The following is a 19,541-nucleotide window of genomic DNA, read 5'->3' on the forward strand; positions in this document are numbered from 1 at the left end:
TGTGTGTCTGTGTGTGTGACAGATGCAGTGACGGCGGAGAAGATGAAAATCCACAAGAAGGACAAGCAGCAGCAGGTTAGTTCCCCTTGTATTAATTTTGTCCATCCACGTTCCTCCTTAAAATTGATTGATATGCTGCTAATCTGTTACAAAAGAAAAAGAAACACCTATCCGTTTCTGTGTGTGTGTAATCGTTTAGAGAGCTTGATTAACTTGACATTGTCCAAATCCTCTGCATTTCGCCCGCTCAACAGGAAATATTCTGTGAGGTTTCTGTCGTCCTCCATGAAAGCAGACAGATTTTTGTCGATTTTCTGACAGATGTTATGCATCGAACCGCTAATTAAATCATAACGAATTTTTGTTTGTGCATTTTCCGCACTACCAGTTTGAAATAAAGTCCTGTTTTTGAATGAAGGGACTGAAATTAAATATTCTTCAATTTTTTTTCAGTCCAATTCAATGATTAGTTAAAAAAAACAAAAAAAAATTGACAGTTTAACTCATTCACTGCCAGACATTTTCAAACCCTCTTTTACAGTAATGTTTGAAAAAAATATAAATATGTTCCTGGGATTGACTAGCTGGACTGTGAAAAGACGAAGTAAATTAGTCAATGGCAGTGAATGACTTAATCAATTATTAAAATAATTGTTAGGTACAGCCCAAGTTGAGAGACTTAAATCAGCGGATTTTGACATATTTAAGTGAAACAATAGCTCAAAACAATTGATCAATTTAACAAAAAATTGTGTCAAATTAGTTTGTTAACGTGTATATTAGTTGTTGATTAATCGTGACACCTATACTCAGGAGTACTCGAACATCGCTAATGCTAACCCTGAGCACAGTGAATGGGAATATTGCTCACGGACTAGCAATAGCTTAGCATGTATGCTAACTAGGTCCTGGCTGCCGCAGTAGCAGTGCTGAAATTCTAGAGCCACGCGCTTTACTTTTGTCAGAGATGCGCTCTTTGGGTGTGTGTGTGCGTGTGCGTGCGTGGTTATTGATTCATCGTGTGTGCGACTGCAAGCGGCAGCTGTGCTCACTGGGCTTTCCTGGGCTGGCAGACGCCACTACACTGCAGCATGCTGCTGTGGGATTCGCATTTTGTGTGCGTGCGTGTGTGTGTGTGTGTATGTGTGTGTGAGTGGATGTGCGTGTGTGTGTGTGTGTTTGTAACATGGGACGTCATCCATGTAGTCGCAGCGAGCTGTAATACGAATCATTGTGTGTCTTTGGCATGGTGCGGGTGTTGGAGTGTTGCTTGTATGTGTGAGTCCGTGTTTGTGCTTCTGCTTATTGAGCCTGTGTTAGCGTGGCAGCTAATTTTAGTCGATGTTAATAATAACTTGAGATTTATTTAGCCTCTTTCAATGACGCTCAAAAGTGTATGTATATATATATATATATATATATATATATATATATATATATATACATACATATATATATATATATATATATATATATATATATATATATATACATACATATATATATATACATACATATACATATATACATACATATACATATATATATATATATATATATATATATATATATATATATATATATACATACATATACATATATATATATATATATATATATATATATATATATATATATATATATATACATACATATATATATATACATACATATACATATATACATACATATACATATATACATAGGGGTGGGCGATCTGGCAAAAATATCTGATCACGATTTTAAAAAAATAAAATGACAATCACGATTTTATCACGATTCTTTTTTACATTGTTTTTTTTAATACTAATTTGCACATTTCTGACCATTTTCCTCACATTAAACAACATAAAACATATTTAAAATGTGTATGAAACTCTAAAAGAAGAAAAAAACATTTTAAGTCAGCTAAGCTTTCTGAACAGGTTTTAATTTGAATAGTGACAATTTTGATCAAGATGTGCAGTGAATGTAAACAGAAAATGTAACATAATGTTAACATAAAAACACAGCTCGTAACTCAGGTCTAGTAGTTTGAAGAGTCTTTTAAAACCCTTGTTTCCACTGTTTTAATGGGAATCATGTCTTCAGCAAGGTAAGTCACTGCCTCAGTTACTTTTTTACACTACTTGCTTGTTTTTTTCACATGGAGTGCTCTTGTTAAATGGCTGTGTTACCGTGGGTTGCGTTAGCTTGGTGCTAGCGGCTGCCTCCGGCTACCAATGCTCCGATCTCCGTTTGCTTTGGCTGTCGGCGCTGACGTCCGAACCGAAACTCCGCAAACTTTGCAAACAACTGGTTTGCGCTTTCTCCTCCGAGGAAAAGCCAAACCAAATCGACACTGTGGATGTGGAGTTTCTTTTCGGGACCAACTCTGCTTCGTGTTGACTTTTCGCTATAGCTCCCCGCTCTATACAAACAAACAGGGAGGCGGGGAGTATCACGTACGGTGCACTGTGCGTGCTGTGATTGGTTGGTCGGGTATACACGTCAGCGGCTTTGCGCCGCCATCGAGCTAAACTGTATAGAATGTGCCATGTAGACGATCAAACGATCTTCCGCTTTATGAGATCGTGAACACGTTGAATCGCTTAACGATCTAATATCGTCATATCGCTCTAACCCCTATATATACAGTATATATACACACACACCAGTACATGTATCATTCAATGAAATTAAATTGTATAAAATATGTTAAAATATAACCAAAAATACATTACTGATCAATACTATGCAAAATAAGAGAAATCATTTAAAATTGTAATACACATTTATTTTAAAATCAAATAAATGCCTACAGAGGCGGCACGGTGGTCGACTGGTTAGCACGTCCGCCTCACAGTTCAGAGGTGGTGGGTTCGATCCCGGCTCCGGCCTCCCTGTGTGGAGTTTGCATGTTCTCCCCGTGCCTGCGTGGGTTTTCTCCGGGTACTCCGGTTTCCTCCCACATTCCAAAAACATGCATGGTAAGTTGATTGGACACTCTAAATTGCCCCTAGTTGTGATTGTGAGTGCGGATGTTTGTCTCTCTGTGTGTCCTGCGATTGGCTGGCAACCAATTAGGGGTGTCCCCCGCCTACTGCCCGAAGTTAGCTGGGATAGGCTCCAGCACGCCCCGCGACTCTTGTGAGGATAAGCGGGATCGATAATGGATGGATGGATAAATGCCTACAGATGCAAAAGTCCCAGCACGCTCGCAAAACTAAAAAATAACATCATCTGATTTGCTGTGCATTGTGCGAATAATAATAAAAAAACAAACAAAAAAAAAAACAAACATGGACACACACACAACTCTTCGTTACATGAACTTAAACAATAACGAAAAAAAAGACAAAGCTGGAATAAGTTCAAATGTAGATGACATCAATGTTTTTGATGATGCGTCACAAACGCATCCATCAAAGGGACAGAATGCACGGCCGGGCAACAAAAGACTGTTGTCATGGTGACCACGTGTTTACGTCTGCCTTCCACGCTACGTTGCTGCGAGGACAGTTTCCATGGCAACAGTCCGGATGCCCCTCCTTGTGGTGTGTGTGACATTGAATGAAATGTCATCGCAGTAAATTTTTATTATTCCACCAAAACACAGAAACACTGTCGAAGACGCCAAAAGAAAGGTAAATGGCAGACTAAAACAACCACCAAACATTTGCTAAAGGTGTACTCCTGAATCGTTGTCATGGAAACAAACACAGGAAAGTCTCTTGGATGTACAAGCCCCATGTTGACGTGACGCATATCAGATCTGGTGTTTGTCCATTGGACACCGTTTACATTTCTAATATTTATGCTAATAAATAACAAATCAATAATACAAGATGAATTGCCGGTAGTCCGTGTATTGGGAATGCTAATTCTAAAAACAAGGCTAATGACAAAGACATGCTTTTCTCCTAATGGGGTGTTTCAATTAATCAATGAAAGAGACACGGGTGCAAATAGCTATGCATCCCCCTTTTTCTAACAAGTCCTACAAAAAAAACACAGGTGCACAACTCTGACTTTGAAAAAAAAAAATACAAGAAAGAGACACAAGCGCGTTATAGGCAATAACGCAACACTCTTTCTCACTCAAGTGTTGAAAATGAAAATTAAGAGACACAGGTGCATATACAGCATGGATTTAAAGATCAAAGAAAAAGACACAGGTACATATACATGCACAACTTCTTATGTCACCGTTGACAGATGATGATGCACAACTTCTTCGTAGCAGGTGTTGAAGCATCAAAGAATGAGACACAGCTGCAAAAAGACAACTGTCTTTAATTTAAATTTCCAAGTTTAAAGTCCAAGATAGGAGACAGAGGTGCATAATTAGAAATACAGAGCACTTTCTAGCGCGTCTAAACATCAAAGGAGGACACACAACGTGACTTGAAACATCAATGAAAAAGACAGGCACGTTTAGATGCACAGCTCTCTTTGTCACACGACTATAGACATCAAGCAAAGAGACACTGGTGTACCATTACCTTTACAACACAAGTTGAAACATCAAGGAAAGCAACACAGGTGTATTACCCCCACTGGAACACAAGTTTAAACGTTAAAGAAAGAGAAACAGGTGCATGTAGATTTTCAACCCCCTTTCAAAGAAAGAGACATAGGTGCATGAACTCTCAAGTCAACTCTATTTATAGAGCACATTAATACAACCATTGCTGCATACATGGAGTAAAACTCAGTCGTACAATAACAACAGTGAATTAATTTGTATCAATTAATAATTATTAACCAATATATTAATTAACCAATCATTTAATTAATGAAAAGATACACAGGGCTACAGGCGCATTCCGATGTGTTTTTGTTGCATGACTCTAAACATCACAAAAAGCAACACAGGCGCACACAGCACTCTCTCTATAACAGGGGCATGTAGATATGCAGCCTCCTTTTGTACTTGTTCTTGAAACATCAATCAAAGAGATCCAGTACATATGTAGGTGCAGTAGGACACAGCACCAAAAGATGCACAGCCCCATACCGGCATGTCACTCGCTTTTGTTGCATGACTTTAAACATCAAGTACAGCGACACAGGCGCATACTGTATACTGGAGATGTGCCACTTGCTGCGTAATGTGTTCAACAGCAAAGAAAAGAGACACAGGGGATGGAGGGGTGGGGTGGGGGTGGGAGGGTGGAGTGGAAAAAGACAATACGCCATAGGTGTGGTTCTCAGAAAACAGGGTCCACAAGTGTGACATGTCTTCAACTGGGTTTTAAAAATGGACCGAAAGGGGGCTTGCCTAACAACCAATGGGAGGTCATTCCAGAGGGAAGGACCAGCGACAGAAAAGGCTCGATCCCCTCTGAGGCTCCGCATAGTCCTCGGCACCTCGAGCGGCGCCTGGTCCGCAGACCTGAGGCTGCGGGAAGGTGCGTAGGAGTGCAGGAGCTCAGAAAGGTACGCCGGGGCCAGGCCATTTAATGACTTATAGACAAATAAGACAATCTTAAATTGAACCCTAAAATGCACTGGGAGCCAGTGAAGGGAGGCCAGAATTGGTGTTATGTGCTCGATCTTCCGAGCTCCAGTTAGTAGGCGGGCAGCAGCATTTTGGACCAACTGGAGACATTTGAGGGAGGACTGGCTGACTCCGAAATAAAGTGCATTGCAGTAATCTATCCGAGATGTAACAAAGGCATGGATGACTGTTTCTAAGTGCTGATGGGAAAGGAGGGGTTTTACCTTAGCTAACTGTTTAAGGTGAAAGAAGCTCGACTTTACAACAGCGCTGATTTGCTGGTCCAATTTAAGATCACTGTCCATTTCAAACCCAAGTTTGAGACTGTTGGCTTTAGATGTGAAGACAGGGGGCCCAGGTCAACAGGGTGGGATGGAGACGAGCCACTGGGACTGAACACCATAACTTCTGTTTTCTTTTCGTTGAAACTTAGGAAATTTAGTGACCTCTTGGCAGGACAAAAGTGGTCTTAAGGAGAAAGCCTCTTTTTTGCTTAGCAGGATATAGATTTGACAGTCGTCCGTGTACCAGTGGAAGGAGATTCCGTGTTTTCTAAGGATGCAACCCAGGGGCAGCAAATACAATGAGAACAGCAATGGCCCCAGAATAGAACCCTGTGGAACACCATACGATAGAGGGGCAAAGCGGGACTCAGAGGAACCTAGGCTAACAGAAAAAGTCCTGCCAGCTAAATAGGATCCAAACCACTCTAGAGCGCGTTCACTAATGCCCACTTGGTGTTGCAAGCGAGTCAAAAGAATATTGTGGTCTACCGTATCGAAAGCTGCAGTCAAATCCAACAGAACGAGACATAAGTGGTCTCCAGTGTCATTTGCCAGGAGGATGTCATTGAAAACACATAGCAGGGCTGACTCTGTGCTATGCATCTTCTTGAAGCCTGACTGGAAAACCTCTATGACATTGTGTTTATCCAAGTAAGATCTTGGATACTTTTTCCAGAATTTTAGACATAAAAGGCAGCTTGGAAATGAGTCTAAAATTTAATAGCACAGCTTGATCAAGGCCAGGTTTTTTTCAGCAGGGGTTGCACTACAGTATGCTTAAAATGTTGGGGGACAACACCAGAAGACAGGCTGCTGTTGATAATGTCCAAAACCGATTTTCCAATTCGGGACAATCTCCTTAAAGAAGAAATGATATATGCTTTGAGCCACACCTTCCTGAAGTGTGCTATGAATGAATAAAGATAATTCAGTCAGATCTTTGTTCGAAGGAGACAACGTCCGACTAGCGTGAAAAAATGTATCGTATTTGTATCGTACGGATGTTACCAATTAAGCTGGACACCACGATCGATGCGTAAACTAGTCGTCCATCGCTGAATAAACAAAACAAAACAAAAAAATCTTCAAACATGTTAACATCATATTTTAACGTGAAACCATTGAACTTCCAGTTCTACGTTCCAAAGTAGTTCCGGTGGAAGCATAAGGTTAAGTGCAGTTGTAAATCGCCTGCGGTACCTCATGGACTCCAAATGTAACAACTGTAACGGTCGGTTATTATCACATTATGGACGGTATTGTTTCGTAGTTTCAACTGTTCTTGATCGTGATGCCTTTTAAGGCCAAAAAGGCCTCTTGTGTGAATGAGTGTCGGCATGTCACAAACAGGATGTAATTGTGACGGCTACTTTTCACTGCTCCAAATGCAGTCACCCGCAAACAACAGCACAAATCTCAGTAAGGTTGTTCATTTTAGCTCTGCGTTACATATGTAATTATGTAAACACTCAAATAGGATGATTGATTTTAAAGGGAAAAAATATTCCATCTTGAACTGGGTCACCATCTGCAGCCCATGTTGTCTGAGAACCACCTGTAAGCTGTGGTCTTTGCAGGCTGTGTTGTCGAGGACCCATTGCAGGCTGGCTCCTCCAAAGGCTCCTCCTCCCACGTGTAGCCTCCGTGCGCCGCGTAAACCGTGTTGAATTTGGCCAGGCCTAGCGTAGAAGAAGAGCGGAGCGATGTAGAGTACCAAAGTTTGCTCAAAGCAGCCTTCACGCAGTGCTGGTTTCCATGGCAACGAAGGGCAGATTTGAAAGCTAGATTCGAACACGGCGTGCAGTCGAGGCGCACCAGATGCTGCGGCATGTAGCCTTCAAATTTAGCCTTTAGCCTACACCTGTAGATTCAAACTCCCTTTGTAACACGAGTCGCAACATGAATGAAAGTTCAGATCTTAGGACGGTGACCGCCACGACGACGACATGTGAGTTAAACCATTTGTTGTTGTTTTTCAGATGTTGGGCGGCCTCCCGAAGCACACGCAGCCGTCTTCGGCCTCGTCAGCTTTGTCGGCGTCGCCGGAGCAGAACAGCGGCGCGCAGACGCCGCTGCCCGCCATCCCCAGGGGCCACCTCCTGGTGGGCTCCAAGGACCAGCTCCGGCTCCTGGCCCCCGTGGGCGGCCTGTCCAACCACTGCAAGGCCCCCGCCCTGGTGGTGGCGGCGGCCCCACGGCCCCCATCCTCCCTGAGCGAGGAGGATGACGGCGGCGGTGGCGGCGGCGGCAGGGTGAGGAAGAAACGCAAGAAGAAGGACAAACGAGAGCGGGCGGAGGGCGACGACAGGGTCTCGGTTAAGAAGTGCAAGCAGGCCGGGGAGGCGCCTGTGGCCATCGTACTTCCAAACAAGGTCACCACACTTATGTGGTACTTTTGTACAGTATTTATTGTACTTTGTCAGTTTTCCTAAACAATAATAAACGCTTTTTCCCAAACAGAGGAAAGAGCGCAGGACCAAGGGAAGGCGGGATGCTGCCCCAGATGCTCGGGCCGAGCTCAAGCACGGCGCCAGGCGGAAAAACACCTGTGCCCCCGCTGCCGCCATGCCAGAGGTTCCTGTTAAGGTGCCCGGAAAACGAGGGCGGAAACCCAAGATCAAAATCCTGCCCCCTCTTCCCCCTCATCAAGGTGTGTTTGTGCATGTGTGTGTGTGTGCATTTACCACTGACAAAAATACACTGCAAAAAAAGTCCCTTGTACGTTTCAGAAACTTACCAAAAGCGATTCGGCCTTTGGTCGGAGCCAAAAAACAAGTATATGAGGGTTTGCAGCCAGAAAACGATTGGGTTCTCCCTTAAAATAAAAGAAAAAAAGGCAAATTGCATAGGCCAAACCACGAATATGCAAGGTTCAATGCACCTTTTTATCAAGTTGGACACTGTAGGCCTCAACACACCAATCTGAATTCGGCTGTCATGGCCAACTGTCGCGTCGGCCTAGGAGTCGGCACGTCGGACCGGAAAATGACAGAAGAACAAGAAATGACTAAAAAACACAAGTGTAAGAAAGACACTACTAAGAAATTAACCAAAAAAATCCACTGTGGAAACTACATTGAGGCACTATAAAAATACTCTGCAGTACATTGGAAAAATATATACTGAAAGAAATGCACCGAATAATTCAATGCAAGAAAAACAGTCGGCAGTACACTTTAAAAGGTAAAAAGATGGAAATCCACTGTCATGACAACGAACGACATCAACATAACATACTGTACACTGTATTATATGAAGTTGTGCTATGATGCCACACTGCTTTCCTGTGCTACAGCCACACCCCCTTCTGCCTCAGCCCTGCCTGGTAGGCCGCAAGCCCCACTTCCCAAGAACCACACCCAAGCCGACCTCAAGCCCAGCCTCCACTCGGCACCCAAGCAGAGGGGCCGCAAACCCAGGTAAGGCCATCGAAGGGAAGAATACGCCGGAGGGGGGAAATGCTGACTTGGCCGTTCTTCCTCCTTCCCCAGAGATCCTGGCGCCGTTCCGGTGGAGAGGAAGAAGAAGGCCAAGAGGAGAAAGCAGATGGCGGCTCTCCCCGAGGGGGCGGAGAGCGACGACACCACCTCACTCTCTGTCAACACGGGCGGAGAGGACAGCCAGGACCCCCTGGACAACGCGGTGAGCCCGACTCCTACCTCCACAATCACATCGGATGGAAAAACAATTCAATTCCGTGGTTGATTTCCAACTCAAGACTATACAGTGGTGACACGCTCTATGTACAGTACAGCAATAATCAACAGAACATTGTTTCAAGTTGACAGCGCCGAAAATACCAAAAATTGATGATGTTTCAATTTGGTCTGTAACACCCGTCAGAAAATGTTGATCAAATCAACATTAAAACATCTTTGGCGCTTTTTCTTTGGCCAGTGTTATCGATTGGTCAACACTTGTCTCACATGAATGTTTTTTGTGTCTCTCACCTTCAGAAGCGGCGCTCGGGCCGTCAAGTGAAGCGCAGGAAGTACAACGAGGATTTGGACCTGAAGGTGGTGGACGACGACGGGGAGACCATCGCTGTCCTAGGAGCAGGACGCATCGCAGCACTCAATGCCACGGCGCTGGCCTGGCAAGCCGAGGTACAGCAAAAGAAACCTCTCGTCACTAGATTTGAACTGAAACACAGAAACAACAGAAAACATGAACGAGACATTGTCTTTCTAACAAAAAATACCTTTTAGGGAAAATGGAGGGTTTTTTTTTTTTCTAGTTTTACCCTTTTTAAACTGAAAAAAACCTGACACTTTTGTAGTGGTGGATAAAAAAACAAGTACCGGTAACCAAAATACATTTGTTTTTGTTACTAAGAAAAAAGGAAGAATAATGACAATTTCAAGATTCCCCTCCCACAAAAAAATAGGAAAAATACATTTTACATAAAATGAAAACAAGAACGATTCCTTTTTTTTTTTAATCTATTAAAAAACCCTTCCTGCACTTTTTCCTTTGTTTTTTAGGATAAAAGCAAAAAGCTCAAAATGTAACTATTTTGTTAAAAAATAAAATAAGTTTGTTTCCAATATGATAACAAAACCTTTATATGGAAGAATTTCTTTTCTTTGTGTTTTGGAAAAAACAGACAATAATCAAACAAAAAAGAAAACCTCCTGTACCTCCTTTTTTGCAAGCCCCCCAAAAACAAGAAAGAAATAAATAAATATTTGCGTTTCAGAATCAGACTTTTCAAAATGAGAGAACCCCCCAAGATTAAAAAAAAGAAGCTTGTAAGCCACACCCCCCCTAACAAAAATGTTTTTTTTTTATTTGTGTTTCACAACCCAAAAAAGGACACAAAAAAATCTTAATTTTGTTTACTCTGTGGGAAAAGGGACACTTCAAGGGAAAAGGAAGAACAACAAATTGTCAAGATGTTATTTTTAATTAACTGAAAAACATTTTTTCCATGAAAGATTTTTTGGTTTGCTTTGGATAAAAAAACAACAACAACACAACATTTAGTTGTATTTTGTCAGGGTAAACAACTACAAATAATAAAGATATAAGATTGAAAGAAAAACGGCAAAAACAACAAAAAATGGTCTGCTTCAGAGACAAAGGAAAAGCCTAATGTTTTTCTTTTTGTTAAGGATAAAAGAAAAATCTAGCAAAATGTCAAGATTCTACATTAAAATATGGAAAACATGTTCATATGCAAGAAACGTTTTGTGTCTGTGTTTTGGGTACAAATAAAAAAACACAAAATTTGGTGAAAAAAATTACTGAAATCATTTTGTGTGTCAGAAACAAAGAACACATCCACATCCAAGCACAACTTAGAAAAATCGGACGTCTTTTCCACAGGAACCACCCGAGGACGAGGCCAACATCATCGAGAAAATCCTGTCAGTGCGACCAGTCAAGAAGGAGGTAAACTGCACTTAGTTTTGATGTGCTTTCTCTTCTTCTGATTATTATTGTTATTATTATTATTATTATTATCTATTTTTTTATTTTTATCGACTTTGGGGCTCCTGTGCAGACATCGTCGTCATCGGAGGAGCAAGCCGAGGAGACAGAAGAGTTTTACGTCAAGTACCGAAACTTGTAAGTCACCTTGGTGGAGATCAATTTGATTTTTTCTTCTTCTTTCTTTTCAATCATTCATTGCCACATTGGTCCTTTTGCTTTGTGTCCCAGTTCCTACCTGCACTGCAAGTGGGCGACGCTGGGCGAGCTCGAGAAAGATCCCAGAATCCACCAAAAGATCAAACGCTTCAGGACCAAGCGGGCGCAAATGAGGCACCTCTTCAGCGAGGTAACCGCCCGCTTTGTTGCATCCCCCCGGATTCATTTTGAAAACTCTTTGACTTGGCAATATGAAATTTGGCAGCCATGTCTATCATGAGTTGAGCCACAAAAATGTCTCAAGAAGCCATGCCTCAAAAGACACAAGAAGTCAGGCATTTTGGTTAAATTCAAGCACCAATTTTAGGCTCCTTGTGGCTTTTTCCCAATGATAGTTCATACAAGAGTCTTGGTCTTTACATTTTGAAAAATGTACACCCCAAAGCCAGTTTGACTTGGCAACATGAAGTTTGGTAGCATGTCTGTCATGAGTAGACTTACAAAAAAGCTCCAAGAAGTGATGCCTGAAAAGAGGAGTCAGCCATCTTACTTTAAATTGGCCATGTTTGGATACATTTCGGAATGTCCTTCAGAGACAAACGTCTATCATACGTTTATGCTCCAAAAAAGTCTTAATGTGCCGAGCCCCAAAAGAGACAGGAAGTCCGCCATTTTGCCTTGAATCGCCGTTTTAGTATCCTTTCTGTCATTTGCAGTGGTCCTTCAATCCGCTGATTTTCTCTTGTTGTTGCTTTTCTTCTTCCAGCCTGACGAGGATTTGTTCAATCCCGACTACGTGGAGGCGGACAGGGTGTTGGAGGTGGCCGTTACCACGGACACGGAGACCGGAGAGGTTGGTGACGGACTAAAGAGAAACGCACGCACTCGTGCTCGCGCACACGCTGCATTTGTTTGTATGTTCAGGAGGTGACGCACTACCTGGTGAAGTGGTGCAGCCTGTCCTACGAGGAGGCCACCTGGGAGCTCCAGGAGGACTTGGACCCGGAGAAAATCAAAGAGTTTGAAGAGATTCAAAAGCTGCCGCCAGACTTAAGACATGTGGTGAGGAGATGCTTTCGTAAGCAGATGGCCACCCTTCTAGAACCTTTTACTATGTGGGGAACAATAAACTACACATCACAAAGTTCACCAATCAACTTGCTGCCAACCCAGGTCAAGTCATAACTCACGTCAAAGGTCTGGAGGTCAGCTGCCCAGATCTGTTATCGTTTTGTAAAGATATAACAACACAATAACTGAACTGAAAATGCTGTTTTTCTGGCAGCAAATTGAAGATCTTTTCATTTTTGTTGTGATAATGGACATGACAATTGTCTGTTGCGACCTTTTTGTGGCCAATTACAATGTCTTAATGTCAAAATATTGCATTTAAATGGCAAATAAGATGACATTTTAAGGCAAAATATAATTTCCAATATAAGCTTTTTGTTATCAAAAATTTGTGTTTATAGTTGAACAGGGGCGGCACGGTGGTCGACTGGTTAGCACGTCCGCCTCACAGTTCAGAGGTCGTGGGTTCAATCACGGCTCCGGCCTCCCTGTGTGGAGTTTGCATGTTCTCCCCGCGCCTGCGTGGGTTTCCTCCGGGTACTCCGGTTTCCTCCCATATTCCAAAAACATGCATGGTAAGTTGATTGGACTCTCTAAATTGCCCCTAGGTGTGATTGTGAGTGCGGATGTTTGTTTGTCTCTGTGTGCCCTGCGATTGGCTGGCAACCAATTCGGGGTGTCCCCCGCCTACTGCCCGAAGACAGCTGGGATAGGCTTCGGCACGCCCCGCGACCCTTGTGAGGATAAGCGGTATCATTAATGGATGGATGGATAGTTGAACAGCATTGTATTACCATTGGAAATGACAACTTTCCCACACAAATATTCTGTATTGATGCATTTTTTGGACGATACATAGTGTTTTCAGGCCAAGTATAGCATTTTTGTGCCAAAATGCAACTTTTTATGGTTAACTTTTGCATTTTTGTGTACAAATATTGCACCTGAGTGTGTCCATGGAAATTATTGTCCATGTGTGATGTTGGTCATAGCAAAATCTAATTTTTATTCTTTTTTTGTCTATTACAAGCTTTTTGATAGATAAATATGGTGTCTGAATTAGTGTTGCACGGGATACCGGTGCCAGTACAGTACCGTAATTTTTCGGCGTCAAAAACTTTTTTTTTTTTTTTTAACACCAGTATTTAAAAAAAAAACAAAAAACAAAAAAACACGTAGCTCACCAACTGTGTCTTAAAGGCAAGTATACATCCGCGCAAAGGTTCCTGTCTACCGACATGTGAGAAAAGTCTTTAAGTGGCACGCCTCGTCTGCGTGTGAGGAAGATTCAAGTAGTGAAGCACTGGCTGCTCTTCCACTCCTCGTTTAAAAGCATGCTGCGCCAAGTGTCTTATATGGAACTTTTTTGCTAACATGGCCAACAGCCATGGAAAGCTGACCAACATGAAAAAGCCCATCTGTACGGCTTGTTTTAAGGCGACCGTGGCTCGAGGTGGGAACACGTCTGGCCGAGCACCTCGCTGACCGGCATCCAGATTTATACCATCAGTTTAAACAGTGAGGTGTTGTAATGCATTTGTAACACTTACCTAAAAAATAAGTAGAGTGTGAATTATTTTGTTCACAATTTCACGGGCGCAGAGGCTATGCAGCTGCATATCTGGCCATGAAAATGATCAGAACCTGCTCAATACTGCATTACAGTAGATGTCACACTAATGGTTCGAGAAACATCAGTGCACATTTTCTATTAGTGACGCTTGAATAAATAAATAAATAGGGACCTTCGTAAAAGTTTAATTTACATGCAGTCTACAAAATCTAAATAATCAAGTACAGAAAGAAACAGTACTGTAATATATTTATCTCACTCTCCCACATGTGTGCAAATGTTCATAAGTGTAGCAATGTTTAAAATGTTATTTTTTATCAAGCATATCCTAATTTGAATTAATAACAAATTGTAAAAAATATTTGAAGTTTTTTGTCAGTTATAATTTTGCTGCTTTCCTGCTTTTAGATTTGTGTCGAGGTACCGTTTTGGTATCGGTATCGAGGTACTTTATGAAGGTATAGTGGCCAAGTCCAAATTTTGGTATCGTTACAACACAAGTCTGAATGTAAAAGTTCATTTAAATTAAGCTTTAAATTATCGACCTCTTTGTGAGCAAATGCAGTGTTTTAAGTACATAATTGGGCATTTCTTAGGGAAGCTGTAATTTCTATCACTTTTGTGGCAATAATATACCATTGTGGAGAAAAAGTACAGTCAATAGCAACAGATTGGCAGAAGCCCTGACACATCCAAAAGGTTTTTAATGGCCAGTGGGTGCCACCAGATGATGGCAAAGTAGCAAATAACGGAGGCTAGGTTTGGAAAGAATAAAACATCTGCAAAGACGTAAATCCAAAGGTAGTGGGTAGTGTCGAATAGCAAAGGTGCAGTGAACACTGTGTAGTAATTTAATGTGGAAATACAAGTTTGTGTATTGCCTTTGTGTTCAGGAGCGTCCTCCCGCTGACAAATGGCAGAAGTTGGAACGCTCACGAGATTACCGCAATGGAAATCAGCTGAGGGAGTACCAGCTAGAGGGCATGAACTGGTTGCTCTTCAACTGGTACAACAGGTGAACGCACGCACACAAACACATAGACACTTATGCACAGGCACAGCCGCACATCGAGCCACACACAGACAGACACATGTGAACACTGTGAAATGCGCACTGAGACTGAAACACACAGGCAGAGACACACACACAAAGAATCGTGCTTGCACACCTAGACCAAGAGACAAACACAGACACATAGGCACAAAGTCAGCCACACACAAACAGCCGACACGCACACACAGCACAGAGACGCACAGACAAGGGGAAGGACAGACAAACACGAGCACACACACGCCGGTCCCACGCGCAGCTTGTAGATGTTTGTTGAGGCGTTCCTCCTCCCCGCCGACCCGCGGCAGGAAGAACTGCATCCTGGCGGACGAGATGGGCCTGGGCAAGACCATTCAGTCCATCACCTTCCTGTACGAGATGTTCACCATGGGCATCCGAGGGCCCTTCTTGATCATCGCGCCCCTTTCCACCATCACCAACTGGGAGCGCGAGTTCCGCACGTGGACGCACATGAATGTCATCGTGTACCACGGCTCGCAGATCAGCCGCCAGATGATCCTGCAGTACGAGATGTTCCACCGCGACGCGCAGGTCTCGCTCTTCTTCACCGCACTACTCACATAGACCAACATGTAACGCACTCCAACTACAGACCGAATTCAACCCACGACGGGTTATTACTGGATACCCAATATTCGTTTGTGCTAAAAGGGAAAATATAAGTCATCAAAATTAAAACATTTAAAAAATGCAAATTCCAACTCTTAACTTTGTTGAGATGCCTTTAAGCGGATTTATTAAGCAACTTCTCAGGTTTGCAACATATTGAAGGTTTTTCTATACTGTATATATATATATATATATATATATATATATATATATATATATATATATATATATATATATATATATATATTTTTTTTTTTTTTTTGACAATGATTAGATATGATGTATACGCCGAATTGACCAAATGAAAGAATACGCTCTCTTCCTTTCGCCAGGAAAGAAAACGTTTGATTCCGTCATTTTCTGTTCTTTTATAAGCAGTAGAACAATGCTAAAATTAAGATTTTTCTCACAGTGGACTCACAAATTACTGGAATGCTGATATCATATCTAAAATGGGTCTACTATTATATCTAAAATGTCATCTACTGGTGATTGTGCGTCAGTAAAGTTGTTTCCAAACTTTAATTCCAAATTTACAGACTTGGGTATGCGAAGGCCAATGTTCTACCCAGTAATATTTTATTGGCAAGCAACCGACAACTCACTGACAACACAACTTACAAAACAGTCTAAAATCTCATTTAATGTAACTTTTAGAATTTCATGATTTAAAAAAAAAAAATAGAATGTATTATAATTTAATTAATTTCAATTCAATTACATTATTAAATTGTTGTAACATGCATTCTAATAAAGCAAAAAAAAAAGAGCACTCTATAATAAAATCAAAAGACAAACAGTAGTTGAAAAGAATTCAACCGTTTTTGCCACAGTACATCAGTCCTTCTGGTGTGCCCACCTTGGGGCAGTTTAAGAGAGACAGACACATATGCTGTTCATTGAGGCCTTCATGAAGCCCACTTGATTTCTCGCCACTCCTTCGCTGTCAAACACAATTGCAGTGGGATGTGTCCTCAATATGGTTTCACGATCACATCTCAACTCCTCTCATCTCATCACTAAGTCATTTATATGAACCATTCTACACAGAAGGTAAAGAAGATATGGCTGTGAGTACTGTTATATTGACTGTCTCCATGCCGTGGAAGCATTTGTGCTCAGTCCGCTGCTTAAAGGCGAAAAGCACAAGAACAAAGCTTGAGCATGAAGCGAATGTGCATGTTTGGCTCCCGGCAGGGCAACACGGCGCCGAGCGTGCTGAAATTCCACGGGCTGATCACCACCTTCGAGATGGTGATGGCCGACTGCCCCGAGCTGAAGAAGCTGCACTGGCGCTGCGTGGTCATCGACGAGGCGCACCGCCTCAAGAACAGGAACTGCAAGCTGCTGGAGGGACTCAAACTCATGAACTTGGTCAGTCCAAAGTTACTGGCCACTCGAATGAAGTCCGCACATGCTCAAGTTGTTGCTCGGTCTAAAACAGTTCTGAAGGCTTCACCGTGTTGGTTGTTTTTGGTTGACTTATCGAAAAGTGGAAGGTCCGGACTTGAGAGCGACTTGTGACTTGTGTGTGCCTTCCTCCCCGTTGGTCCGATGTTCTGGCCACTTGGGGCAGGAGCACAAGGTTCTGCTGACGGGAACGCCGCTGCAGAACTCGGTGGAGGAGTTGTTCAGCCTGCTCAACTTCCTGGAGCCGCTGCAGTTCCCCTCCGAGAGCGCCTTCCTCGGCGAGTTTGGGGACCTGAAAACCGAGGAGCAGGCAAGGCCTTTTAACTCTTTCACTGCCCGAATTAGAATTTTAGATTTATTTTTTGTTTAATCCAATTCCCAACCATATAGTCCTCGGACCTTATTCTTGCTTTCTTTCACTCCCAGGTGAAAAAGCTTCAGGCCATCTTGAAGCCCATGATGCTGAGGAGGCTGAAGGATGACGTGGAGAAGAACCTGGCCCCCAAAGAGGAGACCATCATTGAGGTAATACTGTCTGCTCTTGTTTCCCCCCTCCCACTCCAAGAGGTCACAACTTGCCCACGCTTGCCTCTGTCCTCCTGCAGGTTGAGCTGACCAACATGCAGAAGAAGTACTACCGGGCGATCCTGGAGAAGAACTTTTCCTTTCTGTCCAAAGGAGCCAACCAGCACAACATGCCCAACCTCATTAACACCATGATGGAGCTGCGCAAGTGCTGCAATCACCCTTACCTGATCACCGGTGAGGCCTTGCGCTCCTCCTGAAGTCTTGACTTGACGTGACGTGACGTGACGTGACGTGACGTGACGTGACGTGACGTGACGTGACGTGACGTGACGTGACGTGACGTGACGTGACGTGACGTGACGTGACGTGACATGACATGACTCAGTTTTTCCTCTAGCTGCTGACTCGCCGTCAAGGATGGCATAAGATGACGTTACACAAATGAAACGACGACTTGCTTGCACAGTTCTCTAATTAGTAGCCAAGCGTGCTTGCTTCACGCGGTTTGTTTGGCGCTCCTGGTGGAAGCTCACCATCCAAGTGACACTTAAAGTATAACACAATCAAATGTTGTAGATCGAAACAGCCACATTATAAAAGAAAAAAACAATAACAAAAAAAACACTATTCCAAACAAGCTTAGCTTCATGCTAACAAAAATTGTGAAAAACCATAGACACCAGAGATTGGTGGCTTGACCCCACTTACTGACAGGTTTGAGTGATTGACCGGGCCAGTTGGGTTGAGTTGTTATACTCTTGCTGCCTGGTGGCAGGTGCCGAGGAGAAGATCGTGGAGAGCTTCCGCAAGAGCCACGGTGCGGACGCGTGCGACCTGCAGCTGCAGGCTATGATCCAGGCGGCCGGCAAGCTGGTGCTCATCGACAAGTTGCTGCCCAAACTGCTGAGTGGCGGACACAAGGTCCTGGTCTTCTCGCAGATGGTCCGCTGCCTCGACATCCTCGAGGACTACCTCATACAGAGGCGGTAAGTGTGCGCGTCCTGCTACAACTTCATCTTAGCGCTACATTCACTATTAGCATATTTACATGAAATGCCATATTCATGGCCTATTTGACTACATTTCTTGTCATCCATTATTGATATTTTACAATACATTTGCCCCATTACGGTCAAGCAAATATGTTAATTTAATTGATAATGACTCAACGGAATGTTGCTTTGGGTGTGTGCATGTGTGTCTTCTCTCTTCGTAGCTTCTCTAGTCCGCTCCCAGCTATCTTATTTTTGAGGGAAGTGTTAGAAATGTATCACAACCTGTCACCTTTTAAACTGGCGGATAACGTTGGGTGCCGCTGTTGTGCCAAAGTACTTGCCCCAACAAAAAATCTGTATTCCCTGGCCACGGGAGCGAGACGTCACTACGTTTGTTTTCATTTAAAGACATACTTATAGACATACAAATACTTTTGTGTGTTTGATTTGCAGGCATTTAAACGAGTTTTGCATAAGAGTGGTAGTATTTGTCAATGTAGTTTTCAGCGCATTATTCGCTACAATTTAACATTTATAGTAAGCGATTAATGATCCGCCGAAATGGGTGGAAAGCTATGCGCATTTGCATTCGTTATACCAACAAAGTTTTTCAATGAAGTGGCCATAATGATTTCAGTTATCGAACACGATACAAAAGGGAGGAAATGGGGTATGATGTCTCCAGTGGCCGCGGCCAGGGGATACAGATTTTTGTGGGGGTAAGTACTTTGGCACAACACCTATCAGCGAGGTGCTTGGCCAGATTTGAAGTGTTCCCACCTCGAGCCACGGTCGTTTTAAAACAATCCTTACGGATAGACTTTTTTGCCATGTTGGTTGGCTTGCCATGATGCAAAAAAGTTCCATATTGCACTTTTTGTGCCATTCTTTTCAATGAGGAGCAGAGTGCCAGTGGGTGGAGGGG

General features: G+C 42.8%; 1 protein-coding gene across 5 annotated transcripts in view; it reads left to right on the forward strand.

The window, feature by feature from the left end:
• The window catches only part of chd6 (chromodomain helicase DNA binding protein 6), a 55,833-nt gene that overhangs the window by 3,253 nt on the left and 33,039 nt on the right, over positions 1–19,541 (forward strand). For all 5 annotated transcript variants that reach the window (XM_086039815.1, XM_086039814.1, XM_086039817.1 and 2 more), the window contains 18 exons: positions 23–75; positions 7,746–8,138; positions 8,227–8,416; positions 9,062–9,185; positions 9,258–9,408; positions 9,723–9,872; positions 11,095–11,160; positions 11,273–11,337; positions 11,431–11,548; positions 12,125–12,211; positions 12,283–12,420; positions 14,896–15,017; positions 15,362–15,605; positions 16,881–17,057; positions 17,260–17,403; positions 17,520–17,618; positions 17,699–17,855; positions 18,397–18,607. In XM_086039815.1, coding sequence (XP_085895941.1) covers positions 43–75; positions 7,746–8,138; positions 8,227–8,416; positions 9,062–9,185; positions 9,258–9,408; positions 9,723–9,872; positions 11,095–11,160; positions 11,273–11,337; positions 11,431–11,548; positions 12,125–12,211; positions 12,283–12,420; positions 14,896–15,017; positions 15,362–15,605; positions 16,881–17,057; positions 17,260–17,403; positions 17,520–17,618; positions 17,699–17,855; positions 18,397–18,607 — 2,669 coding nt within the window. In that variant the 5' untranslated portion in view covers positions 23–42. The remainder of the gene's footprint in view (positions 1–22; positions 76–7,745; positions 8,139–8,226; positions 8,417–9,061; positions 9,186–9,257; positions 9,409–9,722; positions 9,873–11,094; positions 11,161–11,272; positions 11,338–11,430; positions 11,549–12,124; positions 12,212–12,282; positions 12,421–14,895; positions 15,018–15,361; positions 15,606–16,880; positions 17,058–17,259; positions 17,404–17,519; positions 17,619–17,698; positions 17,856–18,396; positions 18,608–19,541) is intronic.

This window comes from Filicampus tigris, chromosome 9 (assembly GCF_054856515.1).
Source record: "Filicampus tigris isolate MCC_2025a chromosome 9, RoL_Ftig_1.0, whole genome shotgun sequence".
Taxonomy (NCBI): domain Eukaryota; kingdom Metazoa; phylum Chordata; class Actinopteri; order Syngnathiformes; family Syngnathidae; genus Filicampus; species Filicampus tigris.